This window comes from Eschrichtius robustus, chromosome 11, assembly GCF_028021215.1.
Source record: "Eschrichtius robustus isolate mEscRob2 chromosome 11, mEscRob2.pri, whole genome shotgun sequence".
NCBI lineage: Eukaryota > Metazoa > Chordata > Mammalia > Artiodactyla > Eschrichtiidae > Eschrichtius > Eschrichtius robustus.
Genome location: NC_090834.1, coordinates 62,217,730 through 62,239,376, shown reverse-complemented (window position 1 = coordinate 62,239,376; position 21,647 = coordinate 62,217,730). Strand labels below are relative to the sequence as shown.

The 21,647-nt window shown below is 35.5% G+C and overlaps 1 protein-coding gene across 1 annotated transcript in view; it reads right to left on the bottom strand.

The window, feature by feature from the left end:
* FCHSD2 (FCH and double SH3 domains 2) overlaps positions 1 to 21,647 on the bottom strand; it is a 316,582-nt gene that overhangs the window by 230,152 nt on the left and 64,783 nt on the right. Inside the window, exon 3 of the mRNA XM_068554544.1 lies at positions 20,411 to 20,456. Within this exon, the coding sequence (XP_068410645.1) occupies positions 20,411 to 20,456 (46 nt within the window). The remainder of the gene's footprint in view (positions 1 to 20,410; positions 20,457 to 21,647) is intronic.

The following is a 21,647-nucleotide window of genomic DNA, read 5'->3' as shown; positions in this document are numbered from 1 at the left end:
TACTTTCCAGTAACAACATTTATAGTATTTCTACTTCTTTTCTTTTTCCTTACGTATGACTGTTTTAATTATACTTATTGAAATGTAATCATCTGTTTAACCTAAAATTTGTAAGCTTATATTTTGTCTTTTTAAATTTCATTTTCCAGGGACTTCCCTGGTGGTCCAGTGGTTAAGACTCCACGCTGCCCATGCAGGGGGCACAGGTGCGGTTCCTGTTCGGGGAATTAAGATCCTTCATGCCATGTGGTGCGGCCAAAAGATTTAAAAAAAAAAAGACTATTAAAATGAATAAATTTTCATTAAAAAATAAATTTTGTTTTCCTAGTAATTTACTTTTATTGTACTTGACAAAAGTGTCCATGCACAAATTATTAAAGAAAAAAAAATCCTCACAACAGGTAGTTCAATAAGCACAGCGATATCGCACAGGCTGGCAAATTACAACCTGCTGTCTGTTTTTCTAAATAAAGCTTGGAACACAATCACATGTATTTGTTTACCAACCATCTACAGCTACTCTCACTCTACAACAGCAAAATTGGGCAATTGTGGCAGAGAGCATATGGCCCTCAAAGCCTAAAATATTTACTCTCTAGTCCTTTGAAAAAAAAAAAAACGTTTGCCAACCCTTGCTCTAGATGGCTGAACATAATGTTGAGAAGGCTTCTCTATTTTTCTGCCCCAATCATTCAATAAGCAAAGACATTACTGGAGCTCAGGACCATTAAGACGATTAAACATTCCTGCCTGCAGACATAGGGCCAGAAGAATAAGTTTAGATACTACTTAGGCATCACCACTGACAGAGAATGAAGGGCATGTAAAACCCCTCTACATGGCGTCTGTCTCTTGGTATCCTAAAACTCTAATTTGCGTGTCTGATTTTGATTTATCTGATCCAGATAGAAGAATAAGCACTAAATCTGGAAGACCCAAAAGAATCTTCAAGCCAGACAAACAAGAGTTCCAACTACAGGAGTGCATTTGTGTGTGGATCAGAGGGAAAAATGACCTTCTTCTGTTATAATTTTTATCTAACTGCACTTTGAACACTTTCAAAAAATGATATCCTATATAGATTTCAAGAAGCAACAACGAAAACAGTAGAAAAGATCATTTTAGTTTGATGTGCTTTGGATTTTATTTGTTACTTGGAATCCAATTCTAAAATAACAAGTTAATCTATAATAGTTATCCAATTCAATGTCCAAGTTCAATTATTTTAAAATAATAAAATTATTTTTGTAAAAAGTTATGCCCAGAGTAGGTCATTATATTCTTCTATAGGCTGGAAATGCAAAGTCTATAAAATAGAAGGATATCCTGTTATTCTGAGAACAATGCCTCACTATTACATACCTCTTGAATAATTTCCTATTATGATTTTTTGAATTCCATTATAATATACACCACATATATAATGAATATAACTTCTTGAAAGTTGCTGAAAAATATGTTAGGATTTGTTTTTAAACTTTCAACTTTAGAACAATAGTGCCCAGAATATCTTGAGCATTGATATCATAGAGTCAATATAACAACGAATATTTGAGTTCTTCCTTTCAAGAAGTTACAAGCCATAAGGAAAGATGATATACAATTCTTGGCTAAAAACAGTTCATAAGCTAGTTGAGATCTTCTACATAGTTTAAAAACAAGAAATGCTTTTAATGTCTAATGGTATGGAGAACTTATCTTCAAAACTTGTATCAGCAATCATATCCTAAAGTATTGGAAACTATAGGGTAAAAATGCTATAATTATATAAGCCAAAAATATTTAAGAAAATTGACTTACATGACTACAAAAAATCCAAACCAAAAAAAAAGCAAATCTAATTTTGAGCATTAATAATGAGAAGTCTTAGTAACAGAATTAACTGCAGTGAGTTCAGTCCAAAATTAAAATAAAGCATATAAATAGAAAATAAAAAGTATTAAAACATCAACTCTGATTAAAACAAAAAAGGGAAACAAATAGATCTTTCAAAAACAAAGCACACTTGAGGTATTTAGAGGGAAGTGTCCTGATGTCTGCAATTTACTTTGAAACACACCAAAAATAAAATGGAATACTGAATGATACAACGATCAAAATATGGATGGATATGTGATAATGCAAGTATACTAAATGCTAATGGTAGAAAGTAGGTGGTGGGTATATGGGTATTAACTGTTATACTCTTTCAACTTTGCTGTATGTTTAGATGTATTAATAATAAAAGGGAACAATATAAAGCATATTAACATTTTAACATCCTTTCAGTATGACATTAGTTGAAAAATTTAGTGACTACAATATACTTGGCTACAAAGAAAGATTTGGAATGAGCCCAATTTTATTCACAAGTACAGATTAAATGATTTGAATTGAAAACACAGAAATAGAGAATTAGTTAACAGCACACAAAGAATAATGGAAAATTAAATAGAAGAAAGGGGGGGGTCTCATTAATTTTGCACTGATCATTTTTAAGGAGTCAGAGAAAATATTTTAAAAATCAGAGAAGGTACTTAGGTAACTAACATCCAGGCTTTTAGAATCCTCAGAATTCCAGAACTGTTCCAAACGTAAAAGTCAATGCTGTCTAAAAAAAAAAAAAAAAGCAAAGAAACGGTTGCTCTCTCCCTGAAACCTGCAATAGATTAAAAATCCCAGATTAAAAACCTACTCTAAAACGCTCAGTTTCCCTGCTCGTATTTTCAGTATAGTTTTAATCTCACTGCACTACAATTGGAGTCTTAGTCTATGCGTGAGCACGCACGCACATGGACAGTCTTGTTTATCTCACTCTCCAGCCATTTATTCTGCTATGAAGTGTCTATTCCTGAGAAAGCATACTCTAATAAGAAATAAAGACAAATGACCACCCTACATGGTATTATTATTATTATCATCATCATCATACTATTTTATAGATCAGTAAACTGAAGCACTGAGTGGTTAAGTAAACCGCCCAAGGTTATACAGCTAATAAGTGACAGAGGGGGAATTCAAACCATATTCTTAACCATCAGGCTATACTCTTCATTTAGAAAATTCTTATCCTCCAGAGACCCATATTTAGCAAATAGTCAAGATTTCTAATTCACAAAATCTAAAAGCACTGAAAATAGGCCCTAGTTCTTAAGAACTGAGCCAAACAGGACAAAGGGAACCTCACTTTAAGAACTGGAGTATCTTATTCCAACAGTAATAGACAGTGAATGCCTTATCCAAAGTCTTCTCTCATCATTCACTATTAGCATGTATTGTTTCTGCTTATAATCTTGCTGAATACAACTGTGATTTGGAAACCACTTGATTTTGCCTTATACTATACTCATTTACATATCTGTTTTATCCTACATGATTATAAATCCTTTGAGGATAAGAATCAAGTTTTACTTATCTTTGCAGCTACCCTGAAAAACTGATTTAAGAAACCACTTGCTCATATGCAAAAATTCACCAAGTTCTAATGTTTAAGTCACTAAAAAAATTATTTGAACTAATAACTGCTCATTAAATAACAGTTAATAACATTAACAGCAGTTCAATAAAAACGAATACTCCTTGAATCAATGTTTAGTTTACATTTATTAGTGCATGAAGACTAAGAGTATAATTCTGCTAAATTATACACATATAATACTGCTAAATTATATATATATAACTCTGCTAAATTACATACATATAATACTCTAAAAATCAAAGGCAAATGTCATTAAATGGATGTAAAAGTTTAATCCTACTATGAGACATAAACTTTTTGCAAACTATTTAAATGTAAACTTCATTAAATGATTAATTTCTGAGAATATAAAGCAGTAATTTATACCACATGAGCCACTTGTAGCTCTCAATTATTAGTCAAAAGACATGCTTCTATTTCCCTCTACTAATACCACTTTCTCAGCTTAAGAATAACATTTTATTGATTCTTACTCTGAATTGTAATTTCTAACACAGCACACATGAAAAAAGCATTTTCATGCATCAGATGTTATTTAAGCACTTATAATGTGCCAGATATTATACTAAGTGCTAGAAATAAATCACAAGGGAAATATAATCCTGTATTTAAGGACTCTATAGGTGGGGAAGTCAGGTGCGAGTGCTATCATGGAATGCTTCCTGGACAGTGTTACGGTCCCCTCTTTTAAAGTAAAAGCATTAGATCACCTCCTGCTTTCTCAGAAAATCCATAAAGCAAACCAACTTAGAGAATTAGAAAGAGCAACTATTTATGCTAGAGTAATGGCAGTTTATAAAATTAAATTTCTGTTCATTATTTTTTCCCATACATCACATTAAAAGCTTGGATGGCGTTTCACCCAATTTGTAAATTCTTTGGGACCAGCTGATTTAAAACATAGGCTATACTGCTTATTCAAAAGTCACTCTGCAGGTTGTAGAGAGTGCATCAAAGAGACAGGCAGTCCTACTACAGAACAACTGATGCTCAGATACAACAAACAACAGACCTATGTAATTGTTGATTGTAAATGACATAACATGCACATTGAAAGGAAAGATAAAAAGTGATTTCAGATATGAATCCCAAATTCGAACTCACCTGATGATTTAAAGTGCTGAAGCTTCTCTCACGTGGGCAATACTATGAAGCAGTGCCCTACTGAGGAGCATTAGATACGCATTTATTTGACGATGAATAATGATTCTCCTTCGCAAAACTAGGTGAGCTAGTTTCATTTGTTTATGGGTCTATTTCTCCATTAGACTAAGACTTACTCAAAGACAGCAACCATGTCCTTTTTACTTTTAAGAGGAATGTAACAACACAGCAATTAAATTCCATCACAAAGTAACCAGTGCTCTGAAGAACATCGGGGCAGGTCAGGAATAAAGACGCAGATGTAGAGAATGGACTGGAGGACACGGGGAGGGGGGAGGGTAAGCTGGGACGAAGTGAGAGGGTGGCAGGGACATATATACACTACCAAATGTAAAATAGCTAGCTAGTGGGAAGCAGCCGCATAGCACAGGGAGATCAGCTCGATGATTTGTGACCACCTAGAGGGGTGGGATAGGGAGGGTGGGAGGGAGGTGCCAGAGGGAGGGAATATGGGGATATATGTATACGTATAGCTGATTCACTTTGTTATACAGCAGAAACTAACACACCATTGTAAAGCAATTATACTCCAATAAAGATGTTAAAAAAAAGTAACCAGTGCTATATTATTCCTATTAATAACTACAAATGAATAAAAATATTTCATTTTGCAGAGACTGCTTCTCTTTTTTCAGGTTTTATAATATCCTAGAAGGCATGCCCCCTCCTTTTTAGTTCTAAAGCTTAAACTATGTATAATATCAAATAAATTATCTACCTATATATACCATTTTTTAAAATTCCACTTTTATAACATATTTGCAAATAGTTTTTTTTTTAATTTATTTATTATTTTTGGCTGTGTTAGATCTTCATTGCTGCGCACGGGCTTTCTCTAGTTGCGGCGAGTGGGGGCTACTCTTCGTTGCACTGCACGGGCTTCTCATTGCAGTGGCTTCTCTTGTTGTGGAGCATGGGCTCTAAGCACGCCAGCTTCAGTAGTTGTGGCTTGCGGGCTCTAGAGCACAGGCTCAGTAGTTGTGGCGCAGGGGCTTAGTTGCTCCACGGCATGTGGGATCTTCCCCGACCAGGGCTCGAACCCCTGTGCCCTGCACTGGCAGGCGGATTCTTAACCACTGCACCACCAGAGAAGCCCGCAAATAGTTTTTACTTTATCTTCCCCCAGCCCAATTCAAATGTTACTTTCCATTACCAATATAAAAAACCTGTATCTGAAAAGGAAATATTCTAATTTTATTAATGATATCCTCACCACCTAACAGCACCTGCCACATGGTCGGTCTTCAGTGTTAGTCGAACTGCACTATTAATCAATACTGTTTAGAAAAGGGATTGAATGGAGAAGCTGCACAAGTATGCATTTGATCCCTGCAGTGTTTCAATATTTACTCAGCAATGTCACAACCTCCCCCCAAAAATTATCTGTAATCAAACATGAGCCCAAAACCATCATGTTCAGGACTATGTCATCTCCTTCCACTGAAGATAGATAATAGGTTTGATTTTCTCTATGACCAGTCATCACAAATGGGATAGATGATACCCTTTCAATTACGTTAGTCTTTACTGGCAGTCCCTACATTTGGGGGGCTCTCTTACATAAAAATCGACTACTAACTATTTGTTCTGAATGATCTATTTAAAGCTATTAATAAACAAGAATGGATACCTAATCATTCTGATTCTCTAGACATAACTCTAAAGTTCCTGAACCTCCCATGAGAAATTTTTGGTACTTACTGGTTTTAGCTATTCAATGATCCCAAAGGAATAGAATGATATAATAGAATGATATAAGTTGGTTCTATACTCTGGCCCCTGGCTGAAAATAAGAAATGCAAACAAATACTAAAATTATACAGAACTCAGAACTTTTGGAAAAGGTTGGTACATTTAAGAGACCATCATTTTTTATTTGTCTAGATTATACAGAAGTAAATTGTGAGTTACACAAGAAAATCTATAAACACCAATGGAAACTGACCTCTGTAAGTACATACAGAAACAGTGAGAGAGGAAAGAAAACACAGGCTTTTGGTCAGACACCAACATTCAGACTGTGTGAGGGTTGCCCTTTCTGAGCCTCGGTGTCTTTATTTTAAAAGTAGGTATAATAGCCAGTATCTTACAGTGTTTATTATAAGAATTTAAATAAAATAATTATGTCTAACATATACTTAGTACTCCAAAAACTATGGTTATCATAACTTAGGAGGGAGAAGATCCTCTTTTCAATCATATTTATACATGTAGCTACATCAAGAGGCTGAAATTAATATTTGAATAGGAAAATTATAGTTGGTTACTGTATCCATTTCCCAGGGCTGCTGTAACAAAGTACCACAAACTAGGTGGCTTGAAACAAGAGAAACGTATTCTTCCACAGTTCTGGTGACTAGAAGTCTGAAATAAAGGTGTCAGCAGGCTTGGTTCCTTTTTTGGAGGCTCTGAAGGAGAATCCATTCCATGTCTCTCTACTAGCTTTAAATCAGAGCTTCCCAAATAATGTACTGCACCCCCACAGCTATACCAGGAATGAGAATCCCTCAGCCTTTCAGTGAGCTAAGAGGGGCATGAGGCACTGAGCCACCAGGACTGCCAATTCTGCATTCTTTAAAAGTTTTGCAACATTTTTTTCTAACGTCATAAAACCAGTCAGGCTTATGCCATAGCAACTTGGCATTAAGACCTGAGGTTATTACTGCATAAAGGGCTCTAAAAATCAGGCATTAGGTAGTATACTACATATACCAATATTCAGCTTAAAATGGACAATCTCAGATGTAACATCTCAATGTAACACTGGTATAACTGGATGTCATCACAATCTGCCCCTCAATCACCTACAAATCAAACTGACTAGATTCTTGACTTTAAGACTACTAGTACAAAACATGATAAAAAGTTATATACACAACTTACAATACATGAGGTGCCCACTCTTGCCATTTCTATTCAACATAGTGCTGAAAGTACTAGCAAGAGCAATCAGACAAGAATAAATAAAAGGCATCCTAATCAGAAAGGGAAAAGTAAAATTATCTGTTTACAAATACATAATTTCATATGCAGAAAACCCTAAAGACTCTATTAAAAAAAAACCATCAGAATAAATGAATTTAGTAAAGTTGCAGAATATAAAAATCAACATACAAAAAACAGTTGTGCTTCCTTATACCAACACTCTACACAAAGAGGAAGTCAAGAAAACAGTCTCATTTATGATAGCATCAAAAAATATTCCTGGGACTTCCCTGGTGGCACAGTGGTTGGGAATCCGCCTGCCAATGCAGGGGACATGGGTTCGAGTCCTGGTCCGGGAAGATCCCACATGCCATGGAGCAACTAAGCCCGTGCGTCACAACTACTGAGCCTGCGATCTAGAGCCCATGAGCCACAACTACTGAGCCCGCGTGCCTAGAGCCCTGCTCCACAACAAGAGAAGCCACTGCAATGAGAAGCCCGCGCACCACAACGAAGAGTAGCCCCCACTGGCCACAACTAGAGAAAGCCCACACGCAGCAACAAAGACCCAATGCAGCCAAAAATAAATAAATAAAATGCAGCAACAAAGACCCAACACAGCCAAAAAGAAAGAAAGAAAAACACTTTAAAAAATATTCCTATTTCAACAAGCAAAGCAAATTGTATATTGTCCTGGTATACCCACTATCCTTACTAAAAGGTTTTTTTAAAAAAACTAGGTGGAATATACGCTGATCAAATATGATATAACACCATTCAAAGCCTAGCTCTAACCTCTGTGTCTGTATAACTGAAAAAGGAGTTGATAATTTTTTTGATAAATTCATTAAATGAATGCAAATGTAATCACTAGTTTAAAGTTAAACCTCAAGGAAAATAATACATGTACAAGGGAGACTTTTAACCAAAAATCTAATTGTACCAAATCTAGCGTTTCAGGAAGTTGAGGCACTATTCATGTCTTAATTTGTGCACATTTCTTACTACTCTCTGCCACTAATAAATTCAAACATAAAATCCCAAGAACTCATGATTTATTTTGAGACATCCTGATCTTTCTAATACCAAGGGTGTGGAAAAATACCCAGGATAGCACTGTTTTGTTTTTCCTGTGCTCCTACTCAAAGGCAATGAGGGAATACATTCCAGTCAGAAAGTTTTCCAGGAGAAATGGGCAACAATATACCATACAATGCCAGAACCAAAGGGAGCCATAAATACTAAGAAAGACTTCAGGGCTTCTCTGGTGTCACAGCGGTTAAGAATCCACCTGCGAATGCAAGGGGCACGAGTTCAAGCCCTGGTCAGGGAAGATCCCATATGCCGTGGAGCAACTAAGTTTGTGCACCAGAACTACTGAGCCTGCGCTCTAGAGCCCACGAGCCACAACTACTGAGCCCATGTGCCACAACTACTGAAGCCCACGTGCCTAGAGCCCATGCTAGCACCACAACAAGAGAAGCCACCGCAATGAGAAGCCCACACACTGCAACGAAGAGTAGCCCCCGCTCTCCGCAACTGGAGAAAGCCCACGCCCAGCAACGAAGACCCAATGCAGCCAAAAATAAATAAATAAAATAAATTTATTAAAAAAAGAAGAAAGACTTTAAGTGAAGATCATACAATAAATTCATGCTCTGATGCAATGTTTGCCCACCCCACTCAAAATATATATAAATGAGAAATTAAAAAATTAAAGGAGAAAACCAATAAGACAAAGATGGGCATCAAAATGAGGTAATCATCTCCCTGGACCAGAAAGCGAAGCTATGATCAGGGTTGAAGTCAGAAGCACATTAGACTCTAGGTTAAAAAGAAGACAATGGGAGGAGGATTCTGGAAAAATGATGGAGTAGGAAGCAGCAGGAATCACTCTCCCTACCTACACAACAACTGCTCTGGTAGAATCTATCTGCTGTAACTATTTTGGAACTCTGAAGACCGATGAAGGTTAGCAACTTCCAGGGGAAGATGTGGATGGTTAAATTGCAGGGTTTTTTCCAGTCAATTTCAATTCTTCACACAGTAGCAGCTATCCATCCTTTACTCCTGGCACATGGCAGGCAGCTCAGCTTGTGTTACATGTTCCTGAAGCACCCTGCACATAACTTGCAAGAACCAGGATGGGCAAAAAAGACACTGTACTCTAAATATCAGCGATCTCTGTTTTGACTGCTGATTGCCGCTTCTGATCATAGAAATGCAGACAAAGAGGCAGGCAGCCATTCTTGTTTAAGTAACCTACCCCCTCCCCCACTGCTGAAAGCACCTCCACATCCAGATGAAGTGATTTTGAGGGAATTTAAAGGACTAGCAACCTTTTCTCTCCTGTCATTTTTCACTTTTTCCCTTTAAGGAGCCAGACATTAAAGACTAGAAAATTCAAAAACTACTACATATAAAGGGAAAATTAGAAAGTGAACATGCATGTACAGAGAAAGGCTCAGAAAAAACCTGAGAAGGACTTAAGTTTATACCTCAGGCCGATACTTGGCAAAGAGACAAACTATAACGATCAAAAAGCAAAAACAACAAAAAACACCAAACCTTTCGGAAAGGGGAGAATCTGATTTCCAGAGTTACCACATTATTAGATTCAAATATCTAGCATTCAACAACAACAACAAAAAAGATCACAGGGCATACAAAGACACAAGAAAGTATGGCTCATTCAGAGGAAAAAAAATAAATAAACTGACACTGTCCCTGAAAAAGAACTTATGGCAGACAAACTAGACAAAGACTTTAAGGATGCTCAAAGAACTATATGAAGATGTGGAGAAAGTCAAGAAAACAATATGTGAACAAAATGGAAATATCAATAAAGAAATGGAAAAATCTAAAAAAGAAACCAAACAATTTTTATAGCTGTAAAGTGCAATAACTGAAATGAAAACTTCACTGAAGGAATTCAATGGCAAATTTGGGCAGGCAGAAGAATCAGTGAACTTGAAGACAGGACAATGAAAACTGTCAAGTCTGAGGATGAGAAAAAAAAAAAAGGATTGAAGAAAAGCAAACAGAGCCTAAGGAAAGTGTGTGATACTATCAAGCAGACTAATTATGCATTGTGGGAATCCCAGAAGAGGAAGAGAGAAAAGGGCAGAGAGAATATTTGAAGAAATAATGCCTGACAAAAGAAATAACAGCAAAAACAAATAGGACCTAATTAAACATAATAGCTTTTGCACAGCAAAGGAAACCACGGACAAAACAAAAAGACAACCTACTGAATGGGAAAAAATATTTCCAAATGATGCAACTGATGAGTGGTTAATATCCAAAATATAAAAACAGCTCAGATAACTCAGTATCAAAAAAACAAACAACCCAATCAAAAAATAAGCAGACGACTTGAATAGACATTTTTCCTAAGAAGACATACAAATAGCTAACAGGCACATGAAAAAATGCTCAACATTGCTAATTATTAGAGAAATGCAAATCAAAAACACAGTGAGGTATCACCTCACACCTGTTAGAATGGCTATCATTAAAAGTCTACAAATAACAAATGTTGGTGGGAATGTAAATTGGTGCAGCCACTATGGAAAACAGTAGGGAGGTTCCTTAAAAAACTAAAAATAGAACTACCACATGATCCAACAATTCCACTCTTGGGTCTGTATCAGGAAAAAAGGAAAACACTAACTCAAAAGATACGTGCATCCCAATGTTCATAGCAGCACTATTTACAACAGCCATGATGACATGGAAGCAACCCAAGTGCCCATCAACAGACAACTGGGTTAAGAAGATGTGAGATACACACACACACACACAGTGGAATATTAACTCAGCCATAAAAAAGAATGAAATACTGCCATTTGCAGCAATGTGGACATAACTAGAGAATATAATGCTTAGTGAAATGTCAGACAGAGAAAGACAAATACTATATGATATCAATTATATGTAGAATCTAAAAAATAATACAAATAGATGTATATGCAAAACAGAGACTCACAGATGTAGAAAACAAACTTGTGGTTACCAAAGGGAAGAGGAAAGGAAGGAGGAACAAATTAGGGGTATGAAATTAACAGATACAAACTACTATACATAAAATAGAGAAGCAACAAGGATTTACTGTACAGCACAGGGAATTATACCTAATATCTTGTAATAACCTATAATGGAATATAATATGCAAAACACTGAATCACTATGCAGTATGTATACCTGAAACTAATACAATATTGTAAGTCAACTGTACTTCAACAAAAAATAAATAAAAAATAAATTTTAAAAAGTATATTTTGCATATAATTCCTCAATTATATACGGGAGCAGAGCCAAATAACAAGCAAGATAATAAAACTAAATATAACAAAGTTTCAAAAAAGAAGACAAAACTATCAAATCTACATGCCCAAGAATACTAACATTTACTCATATCCACCAGTGCTTCTTTCAACAGTTTTTAAAACTTTAAAAATCAAACTATGTATATCAAGTATTTTGAGGAAAAAAATCAGACTGCTTTTCTCCCAAAATTTATTTCTAACCATTGTTGCAAGCTAAGGAGCTCAAAAATAAAATAAAATAATTTAAAAACATAAGTATCAACATGAACACAGAAAACAACCCTCAACTTTCTCTCAAGATAGTTATCCTTATTGTTTTACAGGACAAGACTAGCAAAATAGAAAACTCCAAGTATATAGTCCACCATTTCAAATAATTTTACCAATGCTTCTTTAATAGCAATGGCCAGAAAGCCAGGTGTACACAGCTAAAATAAGTTACATTTTAAACTTTTATGCTGATGAAATTTACCAAAAAAGAACCCTGTCACATATACACAACACTAACTTCTTGGGTAGTATTCCCAACTCTTCATAAATTTATTTCTTAAAAGAATAAAAATAGCAAAAAGTTGCACTTGAGGTGCGACTGTGGTGATAACCACAGGCTTTTTGACAGGGTGCCTGTGTTTGCTCTGTGTTTGTCCTCAGACAAGGAGCCACCCTTAAAGTCCACAATCTTTTCCTGCTCTTTCTCTCCAGCCACAGTAACCTTTTGTATCCTTCCTTCACTAGCAGCATTCTGCCAAAGACTACAGGAAGTATATTAATACACAGAAGTTGCCTTTAGCAATTTCAGTTTGAGGACTGCAAATGATTTTACCAATACCTCAGTGGTTAGCTAACTACAGGCAAAAGCCAGACTAAATTTTACACTAATACTTAATGTTGTTTAGTGACTCATATGGCTTCTGTGTTTTCAGAGATTCATTTGGTCTGTTTGTATAAATAGATATGCAATACATCTATTATTTTTGAATAATACATCTATTATCTATTATTTTTGGAATTTCACAAACCATTAATAAACATTAATACATAAAACATTAATACTCTTGTAGGAAACTGAAAGTACCAAGAAACTTGAAAAAGTTCAGGGCTCAAATCCCTTCAAGTGTAAATAGGGATACATAGTTTTATTTTCTTTCTTTCCTCTAACATCCCCCTAAAAATGTATTACAAGTTTAGTGTGCATGTACTTGAGGTACTATTTTTCAAGCTGCTGTCATCTGATCAATCCCACTTAAATTCTTTTCTTTTACGATATTTTTTTATTTGGGACAGCTCATCTGTATGATCTCTAAATCTCACAAATAATACTCAACCTTTTTGGCCCATCAATTCTTTGTGTAGAGGATGACAACATATACCACAAGTAATAATTCTATAAAGGTCATTCTTTTCAGTTGACTATAATGCCACATCAGTGGCTTTGAAGAGAAAGAATTTTTAACTTATTTTTTAAATTTTTTTATTCTTTAATTTTATTATTATGTTTTTGGCCATGCTGTGCGTCTTATGGGATTTTAGTTCCCCAACCAGGAATCGAACCCAGGCACTCGGCAGTGAAAGTGCAGAGTCCTAACCACTGAACCGCCAGGGAATTCCCTGAAGAGAAAGAATTTAATATATTTAATTGGAAGACAATACACAACCATAGAATATAAGTCCTGTAAGTGCTAGAACTTTTTTTTCTTCTTTTTTGGACAGTGCTATATCCACAGTACCTAGAAGAGTGCTCAAAATATTTTCTCAACACATGAAACGTGGTATATCTTAAAATAAACTAATTTTAAAATAATACTTTTATAAAAAAATTAAGTGGAGTAAGTCCTGCTAGAGCATAGATTCCATTCATCTTATGGTCTAACTAAGGAAACATCAATATTCACACGATTAAGCTCCTGACAGAGACGAACCAAAATATTAAAATACTTAAAAGAATATTAAATATTAATATTAGATACCAAAAAGAAACCAAAACACAACTACTATATTTTTAAAAACTGTTTTAAAATTGGTAAAATTGATAGAGGAAATTAAAAATTCAAAGCAGCTGTTCACATAAATTGTGATTCGACTTCTTTTAAAGCTATTTAAATAGTCTTGACTATTTAGATGATGTACCAACAACAAATAATAGCCAAAACTATGGAATGTCCCAAAAAGGAAGCTTATACTAGTGTCATTATCAAACATTATCCATTAGACAGTTGGTAACATAAATGTTTCACATACTTTCAATTTAACAACTAGCAGACTCTCTGAAGGAAATTCCGACAATAATGACAAATATTCTGATTTTCAGTTGATTTTTAAATGTGTATAAATGTAAGTTAAGAATATACAGGCTTTGACATTTTAAAAACTTTAATAACTTAAACTAAAATGTATAAGTTAAAATTAAAACAAATTCTCAAATGTTTAATTTTTCTTTAATTATGCCTTGCCAAATACTTTTAATGTAACAAATCTTCATTTTTTTTAGAGCACCAGCAAAATGTGATATAGCAAAAAAACAGTAAAACAGAAATGGCTTGAGATAATTTTGAAAACTGATAAATGACAAAAATCTACTATCACTGTTAAAGATTCAATCAGGCTTGAAAACGGCAATATCGGTGATGTGTTCTAATCTATCAGACTCGCCAAAACAAACCATAAAATCTTATTAGGTCCAACATCACCTATGTAGCATTTTTGCTAAAAAGTTAACCTAGATCTAATCATGAAGAAAAAACCTGGACAATTCGAAAAAGCTTCCTACAAGACAAATGACCAGCTGAGTAAAATTGGTGAGAGAAATTAAACGGTGTAAAACTTCCAGTTACAAAATAAAAGAGTCATGGGCATGAAATGTACAGTTGGGGAATACAGTCAATAATAATGTAATTTTTTAAAAAAGAAAAATGACCAGATTTTTCAAAAAGTCAGTGTCATGAAAAACAAAAAAGGTGAAAGAAATATTCGAAATAAAATCAAGAGACACCAAACGCAATGTGTAAACCTTAACTGGATCTTGGAAAAACAGCTATAAAAGACATTTTGGGAATAAATGAGGAAATGTGAATACAAACTACATATTAAATGATATTATAGAATTATTATTCATTATCTTGGATATGATAATGACATTAGTTATTTTGGAAAATGATCTTGTTCTCAGAAGATGCAAAGTAAAGTAAGTGGATGAAAAGTCTCATGATAGCTATAACTTACTTTCAAACTGTCCAGCTTAGAAAAAAAAGTATAGCTACATAATGTAAATGGGGAAAAATGTTAATAATTGGTTAATATAGAGGAAATTGACCACTCTTCAGTATATTATTCTGTCAACTTTTCCACAGATTTGAAGTTTTTTTCAAATAAAAAGTGGAAATGTCATTAGGTCAAAATTTCTCTTCATATTTCAATTCAATTCAGTAAAAATTACAAAATCTAAAGCTGGCTAACATATGGAAATTTCATTTTGTAAACCTCTATGGCTTAAGATAATAACTGTTATTGATTCTTATTATAGATACATTCTAGATAACTTGGGTTATAAAGAAAATTTCCATAAAGTTGGTCCTATTGCATGAATTTCTAGTACAAAATCTGAGCTGTGGTTGTATTTTAAAAGGCTTTTAAAAGACAGCTTGGGCTTCCCTGGTGCCACAGTGGTTAAGAATCTGCCTGCCAATGCAGGGGACACGGGTTCAAGCCCTGGTCCGGGAAGATCCCACATGCTGTGGAGCAACTAAGCCTGTGTGCCACAACTACTAAGCCTGCGCTCTAGAGCTCGCAAGCCACAACTACTGAGCCCGTGTGCCGCAGCTACTGAAGCCCACTCGTCTAGAGCCTGTGCTCCGCAACAAGAGAAGCCACCACAGTGAGAAGGCCGTGCACCACAATGAAGAGTATCCCCCGCTCGCCACAACTAGAGAAAGCCCGCGCACAGCAATGAAGACCCAACGAAGCCAAAAAAAAAAAAAAAAAAAAAAAGACAGCTAAAAAAAATCTGGCATAATAAAAAGGTTAAGTAGTTATCCTAATGAAACGGTAAACGTTCTCATATTGGCAGAGTTTTTACAGTGCTTTTCCAAAGGGAAGAAGGTCCTCCAACTACCTTACCTTATACCCTTTCCCAGAAAAATGGGACTTGGATTATCTAATATTATATGCAAAGGTCCCCATAATTCATCACTCCCTTTCTAATATGGAAATCCATTATCTAGCAAAGCTAGGTTACAACAATTTGCAAAAAAAAAGGAAAACTATCACAATAAGAACACAAGGGACCATCTTATACGTGTAAACATAGATTGGGAACTATTTTCATATTTCTTATACGTGTAAACATAGACTGGGAAGTCTTCATTTCTGGAGACCAGTGCATCTGGTCTCCAGAACTAGCTGAGAAGAAGGGAAGAAAGAATGGTTATCACTCCGTTCAAAAATGAAGGAAAAAAAGGTCAGAGAAGTCAAGTAATCTTCCCATTATCATTAATTTGTTGTATTTCAGACTGAAAACGCCTTTCCTTGAATTAGTATCCCACTTCTTGTCCATAAACTGAAAAATATGTAGTTAGTGGCTACGGCAATAAATACAAAAAAAGGCAATTAAGGTATCTTTTCCCATACCAAAAAAAAAAAGTCCAATATGGATATATTACATTATAGATATATATATATAAAATATTATGAATATTTTACTTTGCAACACATTCTTCAGTCTACGAAAGAAAGAAGCCGTTAGGAGTATCCTTTCTTTAATGCCTCGCTGCAAGTTTCAACTTTTTTTCAAACAATGAAATCTCTACAGAGCCTGGGTGGGAAAAAGAACATATCTCATCAATTCTATTAACAAGATACATTTTTTTTTAACATTTTAAGATCTCTGAAATCAGGATGCATCTAACCATTGACAACATCCCTTAACTGCTGTCAGGATACAACAGAATTTGGTGGCTTGAGGAAACAACGAACTCCTACACCTTTCCAACAACAAACATTAAGGACTATCTGATCATTGTCAGAAAACGTTCCATTGACACCATCTGCTAAGATCAAGAAACTTTTCTGCATGAAAACTTAGAGGGTGGTATCAGCAAAGAGGAAAAATTCCTGGAGGAAATACTGGGAGACTCTGTCAAGAAATGCTGCATTCTAATGCACTAAGTGGTAGAGAGGTAATACAGTGTGGAAAAACAAGGAAATTAATGGCTCTGAATCTAAAAGTTATTCAGGGGCTTCCCTGGTGGCACAGTGGTTAAGAATCCACCAGCCAATGCAGGGAACACGGGTTTGATCCCTGGTCCAGGAAGATCCCACATGCCGCAGAGCAACAAAGCCCATGCGCCACAACTACGGAGCCTGCGCTCTAGAGCCTGCAACACACAACTACTGAAGCCCACAAGCCACAACTACTGAAGCCCGCGTGCCTAGAGCTCATGCTTCACAACAAGAGAAGCCACTGCAATGAGAAGCCCACGCACTGCAACGAAGAGCAGCCCCCACTCACCGCAACTAGAGAAAGCCCATGTGCAGCAACAAAGACCCAACGCAGCCAAAAATAATAAATAAATTAAATAAATTAATTAAAAAGAAAAGAAATAAATTGAAAAATTAACAGGGAAAACACTGAAAAATTTCATCTAAAAGGCAAATATGACAAATAACAAGAAGAGTCAGCAAACTGGCTCTCCATAAATGTACTCAACTGCTCAAAGCAGAGAGACAAAGAAATACTCTACTTTATGAATATGAAATTTTGAAATATCTACTATTAGCTTCCTTATACAGTTTGCATACATTATTATATAGAATTATATAAACACAACCAGATATAATTTACCTGACAGACATTTAAAGAAATTTTTCAAGAGTAAATCTGACTGCTTTGTAAAATATAATTCAACTGCATCATGTGTATATGTATATACACATAAATACATATATCTATACATGTAACATATGTGTGTGTGTGTTTAACAGAAGAGATAGAAGTCTCAGTAGATCATTTAGAGTTAGAAAAGTAGCTGGGCTTCCCTGGTAGTGCAGTGGTTAAGAATCCGCCTGCCAATGCAGGGGACACGGGTTCGAGCCCTGGTCCGGGAAGATCCCACATGCCGCGGAGCAACTAAGCCTGTGCGCCACAACTACTGAGCCTGTGCTCTAGAGCCCGCAAGCCACAACTACCGAAGCCCGCGCGCCTAGAGCCCATGCTCCGCAACAAGAGAAGCCAACACAACGAGAAGCCCGCACACTGCAAGGAAGAGTAGCCCCCACTCACCGCAACTAAAGAAGGCCCGCGCAGTAAGGAATACCCCACGCAGCCAAGGAAGGAAGGAAGGAAGGAAAAAATAAAGTTCCCTTTAAAAAAAAAAAGAAGAAAAGTAGCAAAGGCACTAAAATAGTGACAAATTATATTGGAAAGAGTAGGCTGGAAAGGAATGGCTTAAGAAGCTCATTTCTCATTTAATTAAGTAGTAATCAAGCAATAATGTCTAGAGTTGATAAATCAAGAATCAATTATATGCACATTATTTAAAGACATGGAAAAGATCACCAAAAGAACCAAAACAGGATTCATTTTTAATCTTTTCTCTGAGGAAAAAGACTGGCATTACATCAGAGGACTGCTACTTTTCATACAATTTAATGTACTATTTTATATTTTTAATCATGAACCAGTCTTATTTATTTGATTATTAAAACTTTACAATATGTTACAGAAGAATGTATCATGCAAAAATTTTCACTTTGTATTAAAAAAAAATTTTTTTTTTTTTTTGGCCACGCAGCTTTTGGGATCTTAGCTCCCTGACCAGGGATCGAACCCGGGCCCTCAGAAGTGAAAGCACAGAGTCCTAAAGGCTGGACCACCAGGGAATTCCCTGTACTAAATTTTAAAAGCAGATCATATACTCTGATCCCAATGGAAGCATATCTATAAAGGGTCTATATGAAAACATACCTGTAAACAGCATAGTAACTCCCTATTTTAAAGGTTTATTGAGAGAATTAAACCAGATAATATATGTAAAATTATCAGCAAAGTGCCTGGTACAATGTAGGGATTAAATCAATATTAGCTATCAATACTAGTATCTATTATATATGCAAAGAATAAAGGTCCAGCACTAAAGTTAGAACTAATGCTATTCATTATGTAAAGCACCTGATATATAATAAGCACTCAATAACTAATGGCTGAATTAATGAATTACTGAGTCTACCTAAGTTTTCAAAAATAGATAATTCCTTTTCTAAGACTATAAAATAAAATAAAGACAGACAGCTACCTGGTAAACTACAAAGAAATCAGAATAAAACTAAAATCAAAACCTAACAAAGTACAAATAAAATCATTCCCCAATTTTATTATTTATACTGATAATAACAATAGCAGCAGTAGCAACACAAATTACACTGATAACAGGAGTTATCATGTACAGCATTTTCTGGGTGTTAATTTTTCCTTCTAGTGTTCTCCTGTATTTTTAAATTTTGTAACAAATACTACTTTCATGATTTTTTTGGGAGGGGGGATCAATTTTAGAATTCTACTCCACATGGAAAGTAATTGCTTATAAGGGCCAAAATTTCCAAATTATGTTAAACTGTTTTTTATAAGGATGGGTAGTTATTAATTAATACTCACAAAATGATATATCAACATAATTTTTCCTTGGCACATTTAGCTATCTGAGAGCAAATAAGATTCTAATTAAAGTAAGTGCTTATGGGACTTCCCCAGTGGTCCAGTGGGTAAGACTCCACGGTCCCAATGCAGGGGGCCCAGGTTCGATCCCTGGTCGGGGAACTAGATCCCTCATGCCTGCCACAACAGAGAGTTCACATGCCATAACTAAGAAGTCTGCATGCTGCAATCAAGAAGTCCGCATGCCACAACCAAGAAGCCTGCATGCCGCAACTAAGAGTCCACATGCTGCAACTAAGAAGTGCGCATGTCACAACTAAGAAGTCCCCATGCTGCAACTAAGAGCCCGCATGCCGCAACAAAGATCCCGCATGCTGTAACTAAGACCCGGTGCAGAATGAATGAATGAATGAATAAAGAAATAAATAAATATTTTAAAAAAATAAAATAAATGCTTAAATTTCCCTATAAATAGCACCATATCATCCACTGAAAGCATGCCATTCTCTATCAACAGGGACCTAATGAGAAATAAATACCTGATTGAACAAAAATAATTAACCTTTCATAAAACTGCAGAGTATGGGATATATAAGGGAGAATGAGTACATATACTTGTAAAATGTATTCACTCTTACTTATACTTGTACATACTTTACAAATATTGTGACTATTATCTTCTCCCAGAATGTTCACAACCTTCTTTGTAGTAAGAAGCAAATTAGCTCTTCATTTGAAGATTCAAATGGAGTAAAAGGAGGATCAAAGTGAGAGAACCAAAAATAAGAAAAGGAGGATACAGGGATGCCAACACGTCTCTCCAACAAACATATCTGCCCTTAAGCCAAAGAAGAGGTATTCTAGGATGGGGACCTCCACTTCCAAGCTTACCTGTGCATACTCTCTTTCAATAGCAGCCTTCTTCTGACTGAATGTCCTAAAAACACAAATAAAAATTCGTTACCAAACATATAACAGTAACTTTATGTACAGTTATCAACACACCCTCACATACTGCTTGGTAAGCTGTGCTGAGGGAAGGCACAATATGTCATTCACCTTATGTGCCTAAGAATACTGCTGACACCACAGACCCTGGAGTTAAGACAATCCACTTCAAATCCTAGCTCCACTACTTACTAGCTGTATGACCTTGGTCAAGTCACTTGACTTCTCTGTGCCTCAGTTTCCTTCTTGGTAAAATGGATATAGAAATAGTATCTATCTCATAGGGATAGTGTAAAATTTAGTTAATGACAATATATAAAGTGCTCAAAATAGTGACCAGCACAGAGTAAAAGACAGATATGTGTGTGTGTGTGTGTGTGTGTATGTTAGCTGCTGTTATCACAATGGCTAGTGCATAGTAGGTAGTAAAAATGTTTCCTGAATATAATAATAAACATAGAGGGACTACAGAAAACAAGGTGAAAATCAAAATTTGATCAGCTTCTCAACATGAAATAGTCAAATCATTTCCTTCATTCCATTCTTTTACAAGAGTCACAAAACAAAGTACAAGGCCACCACATGTTATGGTATAATAAGAGCACCCTTTCCACACATGTATTATATTTCACAGATTCTACAGTAAATACTTTTCACATTTTAACATTTATGATATTGGTATTCATCTTTTAAATGATTGGCAGACAACTACTGAGCCCACGTGCCACAACTACTGAAGCCCGCGCACCTAGAGCCCGTGCTCCGCCACAAGAGAAGCCACCTCAATGAGAAGCCCACGCACCGCAACGAAGAGTAGCTCCCAATCGCCGCAACTAGGGAAAGCCCACACACAGCAACAAAGACCCAATGCAGCCAAAAAGTAAATAAATAAATAAATGTTCCTTTAAAAATAAATAAACAAATAAATAATGATTGGCCGTATTTTTTTCTATCTTAACAGTACATGAAATAACAGTGTACCTTACAAACCACAGGCAAGGTAGAGTCAATGAAATATGATAACATTAATAATTTACTTTGAGTAGTCTGAGTTTAAAGACATTTCTGTGAGGTGTCAGGGATCCGTGCTCTTAAAAGCACTTCATTAAGGCAGAGATATCACAGTAAAAGGTGAAAAATATAAAGAAAGAGCTGGAATACAAAAAAAGGCAATAAACCA